The 16,726-nt window shown below is 55.0% G+C and overlaps 7 protein-coding genes across 7 annotated transcripts; 3 read left to right on the top strand and 4 right to left on the bottom strand.

Moving 5' to 3' along the window:
• Positions 1–14: 14 nt before the first annotated feature.
• Positions 15–2,123, bottom strand: APX-CCP1 (heme peroxidase; the record flags this gene model as incomplete). The annotated part of the gene is made up of 9 exons (XM_007366194.1): positions 15–293; positions 355–726; positions 791–971; positions 1,030–1,143; positions 1,206–1,481; positions 1,539–1,584; positions 1,637–1,703; positions 1,756–1,842; positions 1,902–2,123. The coding sequence occupies 9 exons, from the start codon at positions 2,121–2,123 to the stop codon at positions 15–17; spliced, it is 1,644 nt and encodes a 547-aa protein (XP_007366256.1).
• Positions 2,124–2,879: 756 nt separating this feature from the next.
• DICSQDRAFT_181007 (uncharacterized protein) lies at positions 2,880–4,520 on the top strand. The gene is made up of 8 exons (XM_007366195.1): positions 2,880–3,009; positions 3,070–3,185; positions 3,242–3,498; positions 3,553–3,719; positions 3,783–3,927; positions 3,990–4,078; positions 4,131–4,202; positions 4,255–4,520. Exons 1-8 carry the CDS (start codon positions 2,913–2,915, stop codon positions 4,341–4,343), a joined length of 1,032 nt encoding a protein of 343 aa, XP_007366257.1. The 5' UTR covers positions 2,880–2,912; the 3' UTR covers positions 4,344–4,520.
• A 25-nt stretch (positions 4,521–4,545) lies between these two features.
• On the bottom strand, positions 4,546–6,481 carry DICSQDRAFT_136990 (uncharacterized protein). Its single transcript, XM_007366196.1, has 3 exons — positions 6,360–6,481; positions 6,148–6,308; positions 4,546–6,079 (listed from the first exon to the last, which is right to left on the bottom strand). The coding sequence occupies exon 3, from the start codon at positions 5,645–5,647 to the stop codon at positions 4,784–4,786; it is 864 nt and encodes a 287-aa protein (XP_007366258.1). The 5' UTR covers positions 5,648–6,079; positions 6,148–6,308; positions 6,360–6,481; the 3' UTR covers positions 4,546–4,783.
• Positions 6,482–10,723: 4,242 nt separating this feature from the next.
• On the bottom strand, positions 10,724–11,038 carry DICSQDRAFT_61639 (uncharacterized protein; the record flags this gene model as incomplete). Its single annotated transcript, XM_007366197.1, has 3 exons — positions 10,724–10,767; positions 10,797–10,838; positions 10,918–11,038. Coding segments are annotated over 3 exons (207 nt in total), but the record flags the coding sequence as incomplete, so codon positions are not given.
• A 718-nt stretch (positions 11,039–11,756) lies between these two features.
• DICSQDRAFT_161775 (uncharacterized protein) lies at positions 11,757–12,973 on the bottom strand (the record flags this gene model as incomplete). Its single annotated transcript, XM_007366198.1, has 3 exons — positions 11,757–12,275; positions 12,400–12,807; positions 12,865–12,973. The coding sequence occupies 3 exons, from the start codon at positions 12,971–12,973 to the stop codon at positions 11,791–11,793; spliced, it is 1,002 nt and encodes a 333-aa protein (XP_007366260.1). The 3' UTR covers positions 11,757–11,790.
• A 206-nt stretch (positions 12,974–13,179) lies between these two features.
• Positions 13,180–15,013, top strand: DICSQDRAFT_136991 (epoxide hydrolase). The gene is made up of 8 exons (XM_007366199.1): positions 13,180–13,626; positions 13,681–13,838; positions 13,892–13,934; positions 13,996–14,024; positions 14,079–14,146; positions 14,198–14,454; positions 14,512–14,686; positions 14,745–15,013. Exons 1-8 carry the CDS (start codon positions 13,308–13,310, stop codon positions 14,905–14,907), a joined length of 1,212 nt encoding a protein of 403 aa, XP_007366261.1. The 5' UTR covers positions 13,180–13,307; the 3' UTR covers positions 14,908–15,013.
• Positions 15,014–15,574: 561 nt separating this feature from the next.
• Positions 15,575–16,453, top strand: DICSQDRAFT_106701 (uncharacterized protein; the record flags this gene model as incomplete). Its single annotated transcript, XM_007366200.1, has 5 exons — positions 15,575–15,884; positions 15,951–16,008; positions 16,058–16,159; positions 16,214–16,283; positions 16,334–16,453. The coding sequence occupies exons 1-5, from the start codon at positions 15,590–15,592 to the stop codon at positions 16,451–16,453; spliced, it is 645 nt and encodes a 214-aa protein (XP_007366262.1). The 5' UTR covers positions 15,575–15,589.
• Between the last annotated feature and the right edge of the window lie 273 nt (positions 16,454–16,726).

The raw sequence follows: 16,726 nt of genomic DNA on the forward strand, positions 1-16,726 counted from the left end.
AAACGATCTCCCGCTCAGCAGTGCGCGAGGGTGGACGTCGAAAAGCTAGTCGTCGTAATCTTCAGGCTGCCAATCTCCGCAGCGATGTTGACCTTCCGCGTATTCGAAGAAGCGAGCGCACTGGAGGGTAGATCGACCGACCACAGCTCATATATCGAATCAGCCTGGGTCTGATTCGTCGCGAGCTGGGCGTCGGTCGTGTTGACGGTGATCCACGTCGCGCCAGAGCCGGCATCCCCGTTAAAGAGGTCATATTCCAACCACACACGGGATGGATGCGCGTCAGCGCGGACCTAGGGCCGTTCTGTCAGCGCCTGCCACCGCCTTGAGGGACTGACCAACGGAAGGACTCACGGCAATCTGGATGTGGGCGATGGAACTCAACCCATCTGGAGCAGGCGCGGTGCACGAAGAGTTTGCAAGCATCACCGTGTCCTGAATTGGGAAGCCCACGCCGTTCTGATGTTCCGTCTTGATAGAACTGTCGCCTCCGGAAACCTCGAACCAAAACTTTGAGATGCCCACAGTCTCGTTCACGACAGTGAAGTTGGTCGACAAGGGGCCGATATTGTACCAAAGAGCGCTTACGTTGCCGTTGTACAGTGCGCTGGCGACCATCTGGTCATTGTGGCCGAGGACGCCAGTGTACGAGGAGTCTGTCTTGCCCTCGCGATCTGCCCAGATAAGCTTCACGGAGGGGGCATCGCTCTCAGCAACATTCCAGAACTGCGCCATAAACAACCGTGAGTTGTGACTGACTATATCAACGACGGGGTAGTTGAGTACTTACGCGTACTTGGCCAGAGAGACGGAGGGTGCCGTCACCCATATACAGCAGGGCGATGTCCTGCGGCTTGACTGGTAACGGTTCGATAACCTCGGTAAGCTGAACAGTACTGGGCACCGTATCGAGCATGCGAGCGAATAGCGACTGGCATGCAGTTCTGAACGAATCAGAGTCTGCGGCAAATCTAAGCGAACAGTAGTCAGTAACATAGAATCATCATCCATCGACAAGCAGACACGGACCCACTGATAGTAGCATTTCCGTCGCTGCCAAAGATGCGCTTGTCCGAGTTCGTGGTGTCATTGTGACCCACGACCAAAGGATTGTTCGTCGTTCCGTGGACATACTCAAGCGCGCTGAACTGATCGTTAGTGAATGGTGCTCGAGGCGCATCGTATAGTGGACGGTAGATGCGTACACATTGTTATCAAAGTTGAAGGGTGTGCTGTCGAAAGTCTGTGAAACATCATCGACACCGGCGGGCAGAGGCACAGTATCGGGGAACGCGCTGTGTTGCACACCGCCGAAAGAATGGCCACATGCTACGAGCGTGATCATCTCTGTCTGGTTGAAACCTTGGCGAGCGAAGGAGGAAATGTGGCTATCAAGGGACTCCTGGGGTTGAGGGACTCCAGGAGGACCTGCCTCTGTCGCATCAACGCGTCCACCACGGAATGGTATGGTAGGACCGTCACTTTGGGGACATGTGTCAGTCTCATACTCATAGCAAAAGGCTCGGCAATGTTCGTACCATTGCTCGAAAGCAGTTTTTGCACCAAGTGCGATGAAGTCAGCAACTGCAGTGTCCATGAGCATCGCGCTATACCGTGAAAGGGAGGATAGAAGTACCTCCAACGTAACGGCTGATTCCGAGTTGCAGATGTCTCAGAGCGTTGAAGAATCCGTTGCCAGCGTTCTACGAACAACTGAGTCAGGGCCACCTGCACAAAGTTCCTTCAGTCCCTCACCTCAGGTCTATCCTGCTCAAATTGAATAGAAGCATCTAGACCGCCAGTGCCATCTTCTGCATTATGGGTGGCCATGTCATGGTAAGCCTATTATACACGTTCGTCAGCTGCTGTTTGTACAAATTGTAGGTCTGAAATTCGCGTACTGTACGGATCCAATCAGCTACATTTGATCGGTTGACCGTGTCGCCGAAATTGAACCTGTCGCAAGGGTTAAGGGCACCCACGAGGATACCGCGCTCGTTGTAGCCCTGTTGGTCAAAAAGGAGGCTCTCAAGCTCGTCTAGCTGAGGGTTTGGCCAGGTGTACGCGGATGCGTAGGCTGCGATCAGTAGAAGGCTAGAGAGGCGCGATATGCCCAATGACATGGCTGTGATTGGTCAAGGACGGAGGTGACGTTCATCGTTGACTGCGAGCTGGCTTTTGTAGTACATACGGATTTGCGTCAAGGCCTGAAGCGGGACCGAACTTGGCGGTCAGGAACAACTGCGTGCGAGACGGGACGGAAGAAGTTCCGTGATGTAAGGATATTGATGTACAGTACTGTGAGCGCGTCAAGAGGCTGTTGGAGAATTGACTCGCTGCTCTTTGGAGGATGCCCTATAAGGCATCTATCACAGCCCTGAGAGTCATGGCCAGCGTGATGTTTCTGCTTACTGCGTTACAAAATCATCACATCCTTTTGTAGTGCATCGTAGAGAAGTGTTACTCACATCGTTCGCCGTTGTGGGCCCGGGAGCGGCTTTACGGAAGGAGGCGCTGATTAGACCATGCGGCTAGTTATCAGCGCAGTAGCTACGACACTTTGCTTCCGGGATGTGAGCGGCAATGTATGTAAGTAGGCTGTGTGTGGGGCTTCTGTCCGTCGTCCACCGTGGCTGGGCCCTGAATAACATATAGCAAAGGGACGCACCATCCTTACGGGTTGCATGGGATGCTGCCAGTCCTGGTGTCACTTGAAGTCATGGGAGAGCGGTGAGGAGAACATGTGTCGAAGTACAACTACCCCGACATTTGCCATACCGGCATGACCGCCAACCCGGGTACGATCACGTGAGAGGGTTGTTCCGCGTGACCCGTCATTGGTGTGGCTGAAGGCGTCGAGGCAAGGCTTGTCTCGAGCATTCTCTCCTCCTTTCACACACATACCACCTTCAATGGAAGTCGATCCTCCCCATGCACTTCAGCCTCAGCAGCCGTATGCCATTGTGCGCATCAAGCGCAAACGCAACGAGGAGCCACTAGATGCCTTGGGTATGTATGGTTTCTGTTCCGCATCCGCCGGATATCTAACCACGCTCTGCGGTAATGCAGTCGTCGATGCCGCGCCCACCAGAAAGAAGTCAAAGGGAGGACTGAATGTCTTCCAGTATGCAGGGACCGTGGAGCAGGCCGAGTGGAACGACGAGAAGCAAAAGAAAGAGCTCGAGGTACGTCCTCGCTTTAGCCTTGTCGTGCTGCGATACAACTCACTTTTGCGGCCCAGAAACATCTCGCAGAGATCGCGCGCGAGTCTGCGCAGAGGAAGCGAGAAGAAGCGACTGTAGTCCTCCCGTCCGCCGTCGCTCCCTCTGTGCCCGTCGTGCAACAACCGCCGCCTGCAAACGCGTCCTCACCAATTACCTACCCTGTCCCCGCGCCTTCACTTAAACGCCCCCCGTACCAAGCTCCTAGTCGGACATACACTATTGTGCAGCAAGAACAGCCCGCACAGGAACCATACCGTCGTCAAGGCAATGCCCCGTACGTATCGGCCCACGTTGTTCACTAGAACGATGCACGTCTGACCTACCGCAGGCCGAAAGTATGGTCGTCCAAGGAGCTCGATGCAGCGAAGCGCGCTGCACAGGTCAAGATGTACGATGCAGTCCCATCTACGTCCACTGGCAAGCAAGCAGGTGCCCCTAGTGAGGTGGACGTAGAGATCGACAAGTTCTTGCCATTATTGAAGGACTATCTCAACGGTGCGTGTATGATCAACAAAGGCTGATATAGGCCTTCGCTGATCTGCCCTGCCATTGTCCTAGTAAGCGAACTGACGCCTCCAGCCCCCGGAATGCCGGTCAAAGGGGATGGCATGGACGAGGACTACGTCTACGACGTGTTCTACCACCGTCCGACCACTGCAAAGGAGCTCTATGACCCTGCTTCGAGCTCAAACATCGCTAAGCTGTACGTTGCAATACTCTTGATCCATATGGTGCTCTTGGCAAACAGCACACTGCTTCGTTCAGCACCGGTCTACCCCCAGAGCTCAGTGGGCTCTCTGGAGAAGATAGCTCAGATGAAGAGGACTCAGATGAAGACGATGAGGACTCAAATGGTGCGTCCCGCCGGATGTCCGTTGTAGTCATGTCGCTGGAGCACGCCTATAGCGGAAGATTGGTACACGAACGACTACCCTGAAGAGGAAGAGTCGGATCGCGAGAACGAGGAGGATCTGAGCGGCAAGTGCTCTCCGTCTATGTATCATCTTTGGTGTTGACGCATGCTCTCTAGACGAGTTCCACGAACATTCAGACTATGATGAGGCAGTGCATGAGCGGAGCTCGACCGCGTATAGGGACGTTATGTCCGACGACTTCTGAATGCCTCGCAACGACTATCAACGACTACACAGGCAATTTTGGCGGATGGACGGTACTCACTTGATGCACAAATGATTTAATATTGTTCGCTTCCAGAAGACCTCATCCACAAACACTTCCGTGTATCTTTATCAGCGCATCCTGCATATTGAGAATCCAATGCATCGGCTGTTTTCCCCTTATATTTCTACGTTCTGTGATGATGGAAAGCACGAAAGCAAGTGACTGCATAGACAGCATGACGACTACATATAGATGATCTCAACATAGGCATAAGTCAGGAAGTTCGACACTATCGTACGTATGCTACACTAATGTTACAATTTGTACAAGTATACAGCATGTCACTCGGACTAGGGTACAGCATTATACGTGGACTACTACATTGAGTGTGCGGAGAGGGAATGCGCATTGTCAAGGCATATAGTCCGCGAGTGCGTCTAAGGTCTACGGATGACATGCTTGAACGTGTGGATTAGACTGTCGAAGCATCGCCGTTTGCCTTTCGCCTTGTTTGACAGCGAAGAGGGCGGCGGTGGGATTGGTAGTGGGGTCCGAACAGCCTGAATGACCTCTTCCACGTCGGCGGCGAGGTCGTCGATGACCGACTTGCCGTCCACGTCCTCCACGCGCCACCTCTCAGACGGTTCGGGGAGCAGCAGGCGTGGCGAGGTAGTTGGCAAGCTGAGGAAGTGGTCGTGCGTCGACGGCTGAGGGTTCGTCGTGGCCGACGATAGGGGAGGCAAATCCTCCGACTCGCGCGGCGAGCGCGAGTGCGGGGATTGCTTGGGCGATGGGGTAAACGGTGAGCCCCGTGACATGGGCGGCGAGCTCGCATCGTTACGAGACGGTAGAAGCAACGAAGTGGAAGGGCCCGCATCATCGGTGAGCGCGACTGGAAGGGCGGCTGAGTCGTGCGTTCCGTAGCTGCTCACGTGGACCTCGCGGCGCGGTCGTTTGGGGGCGGGAGACGAAGACTCGACGTGTGGAAGGGCGGTCGCTGACGAGCGGCGGCGCTTCGTGCCCACGCGCAGGGGAGCCCCTTCACCCTGCTCGCGCGTGTGCTTGAAAGACGAGGCCTGAATGGGCTCTTTCGGCGAGCGGTAGGGCTTGGCGGCCGGTCTGGAGGGAAAACCTAGGGTGAACTCGTCGACGCATGTAGTGTCGGACGCGAACGAGTGGCGGCGCTCTGGTCCATCAGCGTCCCGCTGCCTGCGGGACGCACCTTGGTGACGTGAGCCTGCCCCCGTAGACGAAGAGGGGCCGGTGTTGCTCGGCTGACTGGTGTCCGAGGGTGGGGGCATTGGGTGTAGGTTGTTCGCCGCCTCAATCGCCGAGTCAGGTATGTCCGGAAAGAGGTCTGGCGACAACTTCCGCAAGAACGCTGCGAGCTTGAAAGAAGGCCAGTCCGAGAACTGATCCCATCTTGGATATGGCACCGTGATCCGAGGCAGGGGCAGCGCGTTGCGGCCGACCCTCCCGCTCCGTATCCCGGAGGGGGGGCCGCTCGCGAGGCGATGGTGCATCGCTGCGAAGGCTTTTTTCGCTGCTTCTTGTAGCATTGCATATTTCTCGGGCATCATCCAGTCATGAACTAGAGTGATGCGCTCGATAACGCGATCCAAATAGACCGCCATGCTATCAAGTTGCTCTTCGTCGATCACGGCGCGAGCGCCGATTGAGGGACTGGGAACGCGGGAGTCGAGCAGAGCAGCTTGGTGGTCAAGCGTTACGATCTGTCAAGTGCAAGATGAGGAGGACATATATTCAGGTGTCATTCAGGGTAGGAATCGAGGGCACTCACAATCGCGACGACAGACCGCGAGACCTCGTCAGGCAGGAAGAGACGCATCCCACACAGATGCTGCTCGAGGGCACCCGCACACTCTAGCAGCGAACGCAGCCCCTCATCATAGCCTCTCAAAGAGTCCGCGGGGAGCGTGAAATGTTCCAAAGCGGCAACACCTGCATCGTGATTAGCAGCGTTGATAGAGACTAGAATCGCGAAGAACGTGCCTTGAGCGAAATGACGATACAACTCTGTGACCCAACGCGCTGCCTGCTCAACAGCCAACGCGTGGTCAACGCGAGGGGAAGTAGTGAATTGGGAATCGAGAGACATGCGACTGTGAAGGAAGGGACCGGCCTTGGAGGTGCATTGGCCTGCCCTGTCACATACATATACTTCCGTCCAGCGACAATGTAGCGCCGCGCTTCGCATTGGAACAATTGAGCTGGCGCATATCGCCTGGCGACCGCAGACACTCAGAACAGCTTCTCAGTCTCTCGCCGTAGAAGTTTACGTAGTCGGGAACAACATGCATGAGGCCAGGCGAAATTGCCTGCCAAAACGGGATGGCGAGACAAAAAGAATCAGACGCCCATGCGGGCGGGAGGAGAATCGACCCGTTACATGATGACACCAATATAGCCTACAATAAGCTACTTGCCAATGCTTTCTCTCACAGGGAGTCATTGGGACCCCATGAGGAGTATAGATGCATTGAAATTCGAGGTTGGAGGTGAGTCAATAGTGTAGGTAATTCAGGAGTTTGGATGCACCGTGATCACTATGGATGCATCCGATAGGCTACAGATGCAACCACCGTGCATCTCTAGATGCATTCTCAGCTTACCTCCCGTGACGGTCGTCCAGGCCCCGACTTGTCTTCGCAGGAGGAACGTGTCCGTCGCTGGGGGCTTGCGGAAGAGTCTTGACATTCCGGGACATGACCTGAGAGCTTGCTACGACGGGCTCACCGAATGACCTGGAATGCCCAATTGTCTGCAGAGGGAAGCTATGAGCAGATGTTTCAATAAGACGTGGTCTGACTGAACTCACCTCGCCGAGCATCTCCGGCGTTTGTGGGTTCCAACACAGGGTACTTGTCCTTCCCACATGAAAGCAAGACTCGGAGATCCAAATCTTGCTCGCACTACAACAACGATTTTGCATGGCCGGTCAAAATCTGGACAAATTTCAGGCGCATCGCAGGATCACATAGAAGGGACTACGTGCCATGCTACATCGCTCGTTCCTCGCCATGCACCTATCGCCATACCAGGCCTTCGAAATCCTTGCATCCCACCCGATGCATTGACCTGCTCACAAGAAGCCAGAGTGACTAAATGCGTGTTACAGGTGGGATGAACGAGAGGGCGTTGTACTGTTAGCCTAGGCTGGTTAGAAGACTGCTGGCCGGGGCCCGCCGGACCTAGACACTCTCATACAGGTCAACTCCAGAGGTAATTGGATTACTATAGTACATGTTCTTTTCATAGCCAGACCTGTCTTTTACAATCGCCACGAAAGCGATGGAAAGCAAAAAATTGTGCTGGAAGTGTTGCGAGCATCAACCCGCGCACAGCACCCATGCCAATCCACTCTCGAACACGGACGGCCAAGCCGCGTTCCCCCGCATCCATCATCGTTCCCATTCAACAGGAACCAATCAACCACGCATATCCTCCTGCCTCTGCTCCTCGTACTACCTCTAGTTTCCCAGAGGTTTCCGCCACCACACCCTACTATCCGTCACCTGCTCGCACCCACAAGGGGCAGATGACTACAAATTGTGCCCCGGAGACACGCATTGCCTGAGCATGGTCACTCGCCAACAAAATCTAGAAACGATTCCTCCCGCATGCCCACGAAGGACCGCGCTCAGAGCTCAGCTCGCTGGATGCACAGCACATTCACCAGCTCTCGCCACCTTCCCGTGTGTGGTACTTGCCAGCCCCAGCGACAAACACAGAACACGACGCGTCACAGCCCCTCGCCAGCAGCGCTACACGTCACCCTCGTCTGCTGCCTCGCTCTCGAGGTGCACAGAAACGCCCCCAGATGCTGCACGACGACCGACTGCATTGTCCTACACGAGGGCTGAGACCAACGTGTTTCCGACCTACGACATCGAGAACGAGTCTCTGTTGGGACATCCCGAGGGAGTCGCAACTTCGTCAGGTGGAGGACCGAGTCTGGACGCCGCCACGCAGGTCCTTCGCGTGTCGTCACAACGAGGGAGAGAACAGAGAGAGCGGTACCACGCCGCTGGGTCATTAGAGGAGGGATATTGTCATGCCTGAGCGAAGGGGTGTCTCTTGCTAAGCAAGTAACGGAAGGACGGCAAAAGAACCAACGATTGCGCCCGCAATGATCAGGTCTTCGCTGTCGTAGCTGAATAACGAGGGTCGCTCTGTACTCTGCCTGACGGTCCAGGGGCCCAGGCTGGGTGCTCATACGTGTCTGCGCAGAGCGCGTAGCCGCGAGACAAGGTCCGAGCAGTCGATTCATCTGGATGTGGTGGAAGCAGGGATTGTGCGCGACGGATGAAGGAGCCCGCCTTTCTGTAGTGAAAGGGCAGGAGTTGGGGGCGAATGAGTGAGCGTGGAGGAGCTATACGTACAACAGGCGCGAGGCCCGCTGCCGCACACCCGCTCCTCCCTGTGCTTCGCTTCCAGGCCGCGAGATGGGCGTATCTGCCCCTCAGACGCTGCCGCCTGCATACCTGGGCACCCTGCGGCTACCCAAGCCAACCGGTCTCTCAATCTATTCTCCACGTCTTCCTGTTTACTCTCATTTGTCCGGACAAGAGACGAACACTCCATTATCCGGCGCATCTGCGCCGCGAAGCCATACCCCTTTTGCTGCGCGTACCAGCACTTCCAGGGACCTGCCCCGCGAGGCGGGTGTCTCGAGAACAGACAACGCGCCGCGCGGGACCTCCTGCGGCGAGCCAAAGAGGGCACAAAGATCGCCGGGATTGAGGAACGCCTCCGTGAATCAAGCCCTACGGCCTGGGAGACGTACCCCGCGAGTGAGTCGGGGACTCTGGACCCGTCAAGCTCTGTGCGGATGCTCGGCTACTCCGCAGAGTGAGAGTACACGCCGTGAGGTATGCACGATATTGCTATGCAGAGAAGGAGGCACTAGTCGTAGAATCAAGGAGGGGAGCAATGGAAGGCGGGTTGACCTGGCAAGGTCTGTTCGTAGCCAACCTGTCGATGACTGTCCGGGGAACATGCCAGTCCAATGTGCGCGACCCGCTCGTCCTCCGGACGTGTCCCAAGAATAGATTCCGCGACGCTTCCCTAGTGGCCGCGACCGAAGCTAGCACTTGCTCGAAGGGATCCCGCGCGTGCCGACGTCGCTCTCCCTCTCTACTGCGCCAAGCCCTTCCGCGGAGTACTCGCATGGCGGTGCTCTGAGTGTGGCAGGAACACAAGCATGGGTGACAATAAAGGCAGGAACCGGGAGCGACGCTAGCGGGGACCTGTGTGTTCTCCGGAGCGATATGCCAACTGCAGCTCGGACGCGTCGCACGTACCGAGGATGCGATAGGTGAACACGTGGGAAGATTCAATGCAGGCAAGGGTTTGAGACATGGCGAACGGAACAGACACGACACAGACTCGCAAGATTCAGACGACGTAATGATGCGCACCTTGCGGCCTAACAGGTCATGCTATGTGCTGGCATTGCTCGACCAGATGTCTCCCCCATAGCGCGTACATCCCGGAGCAAAAGTTGAGCAAGACGGAGTCGGGGTATCACTTAGGGTTAGATCTCACTCCGGGTTAGAGAGTGGAACGTGTGGCTGAGGCGACGAGTCGGCAACCGGTGGAGAGTCATCCGAGTGTCCGAACGAGGACTTGGAGCGTTGGAAGTCTGTGGAAGAGCGTAGAGGCAGGACTGGAGATGGTCGGCGGGTGGTGGGAAGCAGCTAAAGATATGTGGGGAATGGTAGCGTCGTCGTCGGGAGCAGGTCGTGGCTCGCTGCCAGCCACCGCCCGCCACAGACCAACCCCCCCCCCCATAGGCGCCCGACAAACAACGCGTCAACAACAGCCACAGCCGCGTGACCCCGTGCATCCAAGGAAGTGTGCCATCATTAACCTCTTCTATGGCGAACATACATTCCTAGATGAGCGTACGTGATATGGCTCTACACAAGCGGTCCATGTAGCAAATAGCCGTCAGAGCCAGTAAATTACTGCCCCAGCCAACCAATTTTTCGTAACTCTCCACCGGTGAATCTCGACTCACACTGTATGCAAGCCAATCTTGCAGCACGATGTCAGCAGAAACATCTATCCGAGAGAAACACGCGTATATACAACATGATCCCAATCTCCGCCCTCGTACACTGCATCGAGGGTCAGCAAAACATCTGACAACGTGAAGGAGAAACGGTCCGCGGTCGTCTGCATTTACTGACCGCATTGTTCGTGGCCTAATGAAAGCATCAGTTTGTTGCAAACCTAGTGAATCGCATGATCAGCTCAACATTCTTGCGGGAAACCACTGGCACGGTGCAATAACCTACATCTGCATACTGAGCTCCCGCAAATATTCGTCGACTAGGTGCCTCGGAGAAGCCTTAGCCAGGCAAACTGATCGCCACGACGTGAATCCGAGGGTGATCTAATTCGCTCTGCGCTCTGCGCTCTGACTCGCCGTCAGAAGAGGTAGGAGCTTCCGCGATTCTAGGAAAGCTTAGGCCCTGATGAGGAAGCAATCAGCGCTCTACTGATTTACTTGTAGCCTGATCTAAATTCGTCGAAAGAAACTCACAGTCATGAAGGAAGAGCAGATGTATAGCGTCCACAGCCTCGCTACGCTGATACACGTATCGTATGCTGAGAACGCCGAAGCCCTCGACGTCGATAGCGCGTATTAACATGGGCAGCTTGTCGATCTCGGCTTCAAACCTCGTCCGGGAGGCGGGATAGCTCAAGGTTTTGCCAGAGAAGGTTTAGGTCCGCGTCTTCGATGCGTAGAGTGAATGACTCTTCCAACGAAGTCGGCCTATCAGACATTATCGAGGAGATTGAACGGGAAGATTTACACTAGCCAGGGAGAGGGGACAGATTGGTGTAGGACCTGGCTTGCGCCTGAGCGACCGTCGTTTGCTATATGCGTAGTCGGACCCTGGCCAATAATGGCAAAGTCAAAGGAACTGATACAGGTCGCAATTGGCAGTCGGGACGTTAGCGTGCGATCGGCCTAGCAGAGTCACAAGCCCCCAGCCGATCTGTTTTGTGCAGTACGTGACTGGTGCTTTGACAGCTGGGTACCGTCGGAGGTCTGTACCCTGTGAACCGTAGAGGGCATGATGTAGAAGTCCTGGGTCGGAAGTACGTGGGTGAGCCGCAAGCGTGAGCCGGAGTGGACGCTGTATCGTCCGGGTGAGAGTGACCAATGCTTCTAAAGCGTCTATAGGACGTCCGATGGCAACGTAACACCGCTGTCGGTGCCTGGGCTCTGCAATTGACGAGCGCACACTAGGGAGTATCATCAGCCAGCCGTTATCGTGGAGGTGGATCCCAACATACCACGACGTTGCTATGCCGTATGCATCGAGGCTCCATTATATTTATGCTGCTCATCTTCATGAAGACTGCAATGATTGCATTACCGAAGAGCAAGTGTACGATCTACATGGTATTAGGCCGAAGCTGTAATTGTATGGTAGCCGGTCACATCCATCCACCGGGCGAGCCACCCATGCTCGATGCCCTGCGATTGGAGCACATTCTCGATCCTCTTGAGTGCGAATGCAAGCCACGTCTTCTTGGAATTTGACAATCGACGATCTCTCGGCTCGACGATCATGGTCTGCGGGTCCGTCTTCTCCAACAACCGCTGCAAAGACGGCACCATCGCATTCGCCACTGCAGTCGACTCATCCGTGGGCTTACCCAATAGGGCCTTTAAGAGCAGAGCGTTGGAGAGGAGATCGCTAGAGACGGGGGGAAGGCCGTAAATGCTGAAGAGAGTGGCGAACGTGATGATATCTTGGTGACGTCTCCAGCGATGCATAGAGTGGAGAACGAGCTGAGCTGCATCCAGGTTGAGGTCTACACCGTATTTGGGGTGGTTACCAAAGACCTTGAGGGCCAGCCCAGGACATCGGAGTGCATGGCAGCGTGCTGAAAACCAGTCGTGAGAACGATGGACCAAAACGTGAAGCATTGAGTAACGCATCCAACGACCACTGACAGCAGCGACGGGAATCGCATAGAAACTACGATGTGAAGGCAAGGGAGGACTCACCGGCAAACACAACCACGGTGCTGGGCCTGAAAGTCCGGTGCGCATCCCTCCACTTGGGGAACATCTCCGCGACTCGGTCCAGCTGCTCTGGCGTGGATGCGAGCTGGAAGAGGTGATTCCATATTGAGGAGCGCACTTGACGCTTGGTCTCAGCCTTGGTCACTAAGCAAGCGCGGGCAAATTGGTACAGCTCCTCGAAGCGTGCATTTCGGTCGTACTGTCGAGAAGCAGGTACGGAGGGGTTGTGAGGAGGAATGTCTTGGGAAAGCTGGCTAGCTTGGGGCGCGGGTCGTTTTGTGGAAGTAGGCTCATGGTCGGAGAAGAGTGAGTCAGAGTGTTCTGCTGATTGTCCGAAGAGGTCCTCCGCGTCGGACACGGATTCAGAGGATTGCTGTTTCTTTTTCAGGGCTGGCAAGGCGCGTTCAAGGATAGGTCAGGATACACAGGTAAGAAGGAACGACTCACCAGCTGGTGTCGCGTGAATAGCACGGACCTGCCATGTTCTCTGAAACACGATGCGAACAGGCAAGGTCGGGTGCAGAACACGCTGGAGGCCGGCAAGGACGCTGGACATCGTGGCAGAGAGCGACGAGCCCGACGGCGTTTTGCCAACTCGCCAACCAGGCGCTTGGCGCTTCTCGGTCGTACGCAGGCGCCGATGAGTGTTAGCCAAACAGAGATAAACAGTGCGCGGTGAGAGTGGCCGGCTGCAGGGTCCTCCTCTCAGTACTTCCTTCGGTCTCAATCCAATCATTACTTGTACGCTTGGCGGATGGCGATCGCATTCACGTCTTTGATCAATCAAGCCTCCATCAGAGAACATACGACATACGCGTAGCATCGCTTGGAGGAGCGGCCTACTTAAATTCGACCCGGTGTCCCTCGACCCCACTCGACGCACTGTCAGAATGTCCTCCGCAAAGCCTTTTACCCTTGCCGTTCCAGATGCAGATCTACATCTCCTCCACCGTAAACTCGAACTTGCTCGCTTCCCTGACGAGCTTGATGGAGCCGGCTGGGACTACGGTGTCCCGTTAGCGGATGTCAAGCGGCTCGCCGAGCACTGGAAGGATCGATTCGACTGGCGCAAGTTCGAGGCCAAACTCAACAACCTCCCCATGTTCACTCAGGACATAGAAGTCGAGGGCTTCAGCTCCCTCAATATACACTTCATTCACCAACGAAGCGAGGTTCCCAATGCCATTCCGCTTTTGTTCGTCCATGGCTGTAAGTCTCTTCTTCAATTTAGCTCGGCATGCTGCTCTGACCAACTTCTATCAGGGCCTGGCAGTTTTCTTGAGGTCCTCAAGCTGCTACCTCTCTTGACTGCATCCTCTCCGGATCATCCCAGTTTCCACGTCGTTGCACCCAGCTTACCCGGATTCGCCTTCTCTGAGGCTCCTCGCAAACCTGGCTTTGCCGGCTACCAGTACGCTGAAGTACGTCTCGGCGACGCGACTTTCGATCATGCGGATAACCCAGTACCCCTCAGGTCTTGAATAAGTTGATGTCGTCACTTGGTTACCAAGAATATGGTAGGGACCACCGTATTTCAGTATGGCTGTCCGTTTCTGACACCCATCTTTCTACTCTCAGTTTACCAAGGTGGAGATTTTGGTCACACTGTGAGTATACGTGGCGATCCTCCTAAAGTTCGTACTCTGACTACGATATTGTAGCTCGGTGTGTACGCTGTGAACAAGTTTGGTCACAAGCACATTAAAGCTTGGCATTCGAACATGCCGGTGTATGTTGTCTCCTCCACCATCTAGATTAGTGGGTTCTGAGCTATCTGTAGGTATCGTGTCCCGACGTTCTCCTCCCACCCCCTGCTCTACCTCGAAATGCTTACAATGCCAATCAACAAGTACATCCGCGACATCATCAGTGCCGCGCTTCAGATCAGGAAGACTGAGTTTGGCTACTTCACCCTCCAAGCTACTAAGCCGCAGACGTTGGCCTACAGCCTCTCTGATTCTCCGGTCGGTCTCTTGGCATGGATTTACGAGAAACTAGTGAAGGCGTCGGACAGTTACCCGTGGACAGACGACGAAGGTCGGTTACAGTCGCCTTTCATTTGATGTATTGATGACGATCACTGGCCTATCGTAGTTCTTGAGTGGATCTCCGTCTACTGGTTCTCCCGAGCCGGGCCCGCAGCATGCACTCGCATCTACTACGAGCTCACGCATGGGAACACTACCGACATGTTTGTGGGCACGAAGTGGACGTCTGTCCCGCTGGGTGTCTCGCATTTCCCGAGGGAACCCATCCGCTTACCCGAACAGTACGTCAAATCCGTACCATCTCGCCGATCATCGCTAATGCAGTTTGAATGCGTGCAGGTGGGCGCACACGATTGGAAAGGTAGTGCACCAGTCGAGACATGATCGAGGTGGACATTTCGCGGCTTTCGAGCAGCCGGAGGCCCTAGTCGGGGACTTACGAAGCATGTTCAGGAGGGGAGGCCCTGCGTATGGTGTAGTTCCCGGCAAGGATGGATATTGAGGTAGCCCCAATCAACCTCCGTCAGTAATTGTGAACGGTATCGCGCCATTTTGTATAGAGTTCCAGCGTCACCTCAGTTGTACTATGGTTGGACATTGCCTCCGGCCACCAACAGAGATGCATAAGGCAGTTTGAATTGCAACTCTATCTCCCGATACGATCGACACGGCCTTGTTGCAACAAGGGCGCTGTGACCCTGATATATCCGTCAAGCTCGAACGCCGGCATGTCAGTCAGGTGCATGAGGCTGGGTCTCATACTATCGCTTTAGACGGTTGACTTGCTACCACACTGCTCTCAGCCATCCAGCAACGCATCGCACCAGTTGAAGGGACGCTACTGATAATCAGCCTGAGCGGTCAGCTTCCACGCCCCGGGAGACTCACGGCCGAGTTCCCAGGCTCATAAACCACGGCTATTGGCACGCGGCTGCGCCTAGAGTGCGGACGTTCATTTCGACGCAGCAACCCCACCATCACAGTCCTCAACACACGAGCGTACCGTGCTTTGTCCAGGGATCCTTTTACGAGGACATACTGGTCAATCTCGTTGCAGCTGTGAGTACGAGCAGTTCGCCTGGTAGACAGTGGTACCGTAGTCAGCAATGCTCTATTAACGCCTAGACATGGCTTTTAGCTTCTAGCCTACCACATTCATCACGGGATTTGTCAGTTGATCGCCTATGCCTGCTGCGGAGAAATTACGACGCCTTCAATCGTTTTCCAGAGCACCACCACCCAATGATGACACATCGATAGTGAATACAAACTTGACGCAAGATAGCGTCCGTTTGCTACAGAATATCCTTGCTTACCATGTTGCAAGCCATCCCGGCAGCAGAGTCTTCGGGAACGAGCAGGGCAAAGGTCTGAAACTCGTCGAGGCATCTGTAAGGAACCGAAACGGAGTCCTTAATGGGGATGAGAGTCTGGACGACTTGGAGGCCACGACAGTATGTGAGTTGGTCGTGGACCAAAGTGAGTTGACATCCCATCGTGTTCCGCAAGCAGATGCTCAACACTGATAAACGCATGCACCGCAAGGTATGCTAAATGTGCATGGAACTTTCGCCGGTGCTTGTGCAGCGCATATAATCGACATGTAAGGGTTCTCTCTGCTCCATGTCTACAGCGTATCACATTTTTGCAAGCGCAACATTCTCGCCGCTATTTGCGTTGGCAACTGTCACTGGCTCAGATCCTTCCGGATTCTCCATATCCATGAATCTAGTTTGGCATGCGCCCGCCGTCCTGTGAGTAGCTTTCCCGTTCTACGAGCGCTGCCATCCTGAACCTGTTGACGACAGTGGCTCGACCTTGAGATTCGTCGGAACGTCTCTGTCCTGTAAAGCAAAGGTCGCTACTGCAAGATGCGAGGTGCGTCTAGTATCTGGCCCTATCGCCGACTGCCCTGATGTCGGACACAGGTTTATGACAAGGAGAAGGGCACCTTGATCGTCTCTGCTACGCACGTTGTTGCACCCGTTAGGGGGTTAGCTGTGAGAGGAGCTCCCACACAAGCACACAAGTCCAGAGCGCGGCTTTGATAGATGGCTTTACTTCGGGCAATCCTAGCGCTGGTTTCATGAGATTCGATTTGTCGAGGGGTTGTCTCTTGAGCCCTTCGAGCACAGGATACAACGGAGACACAAGCCGCCTGCCTCATGTAGATAGAGCGAAGACTATTAGTACACAAAATAGGAAGGGCACAGGCCCTTGAATGCTATGGAGTTCGGCGCGTTCACGACCGACGTCCATTCGCATATGGTTGAATTGGGTTCACGCCAGACAGGCTAGCTCGGAACACTCAAATCAAGACT

Source organism: Dichomitus squalens (assembly GCF_000275845.1).
Source record: "Dichomitus squalens LYAD-421 SS1 unplaced genomic scaffold DICSQscaffold_16, whole genome shotgun sequence".
Lineage (NCBI taxonomy): Eukaryota > Fungi > Basidiomycota > Agaricomycetes > Polyporales > Polyporaceae > Dichomitus > Dichomitus squalens.

What these genes read in the sequence shown, in the direction of transcription:
- DICSQDRAFT_136990 (XM_007366196.1), bottom strand. Translation starts at nt 5,647, where the DNA reads ATGCCCCCACCCTCGGACACCAGTCAGCCGAGCAACACCGGCCCCTCT.
- DICSQDRAFT_136991 (XM_007366199.1), top strand. Translation starts at nt 13,308, where the DNA reads ATGTCCTCCGCAAAGCCTTTTACCCTTGCCGTTCCAGATGCAGATCTA. An exon ending in CCGGCTACCAGTACGCTGAA is followed by an intron (nt 13,839 to 13,891) that starts GTACGTCTCGGC and finishes AGTACCCCTCAG; the next exon opens with GTCTTGAATAAGTTGATGTC. An exon ending in TGGCATTCGAACATGCCGGT is followed by an intron (nt 14,147 to 14,197) that starts GTATGTTGTCTC and finishes AGCTATCTGTAG; the next exon opens with GTATCGTGTCCCGACGTTCT.
- DICSQDRAFT_181007 (XM_007366195.1), top strand. Translation starts at nt 2,913, where the DNA reads ATGGAAGTCGATCCTCCCCATGCACTTCAGCCTCAGCAGCCGTATGCC. An exon ending in GGAGCCACTAGATGCCTTGG is followed by an intron (nt 3,010 to 3,069) that starts GTATGTATGGTT and finishes GCGGTAATGCAG; the next exon opens with TCGTCGATGCCGCGCCCACC. An exon ending in AGCAAAAGAAAGAGCTCGAG is followed by an intron (nt 3,186 to 3,241) that starts GTACGTCCTCGC and finishes TTTGCGGCCCAG; the next exon opens with AAACATCTCGCAGAGATCGC.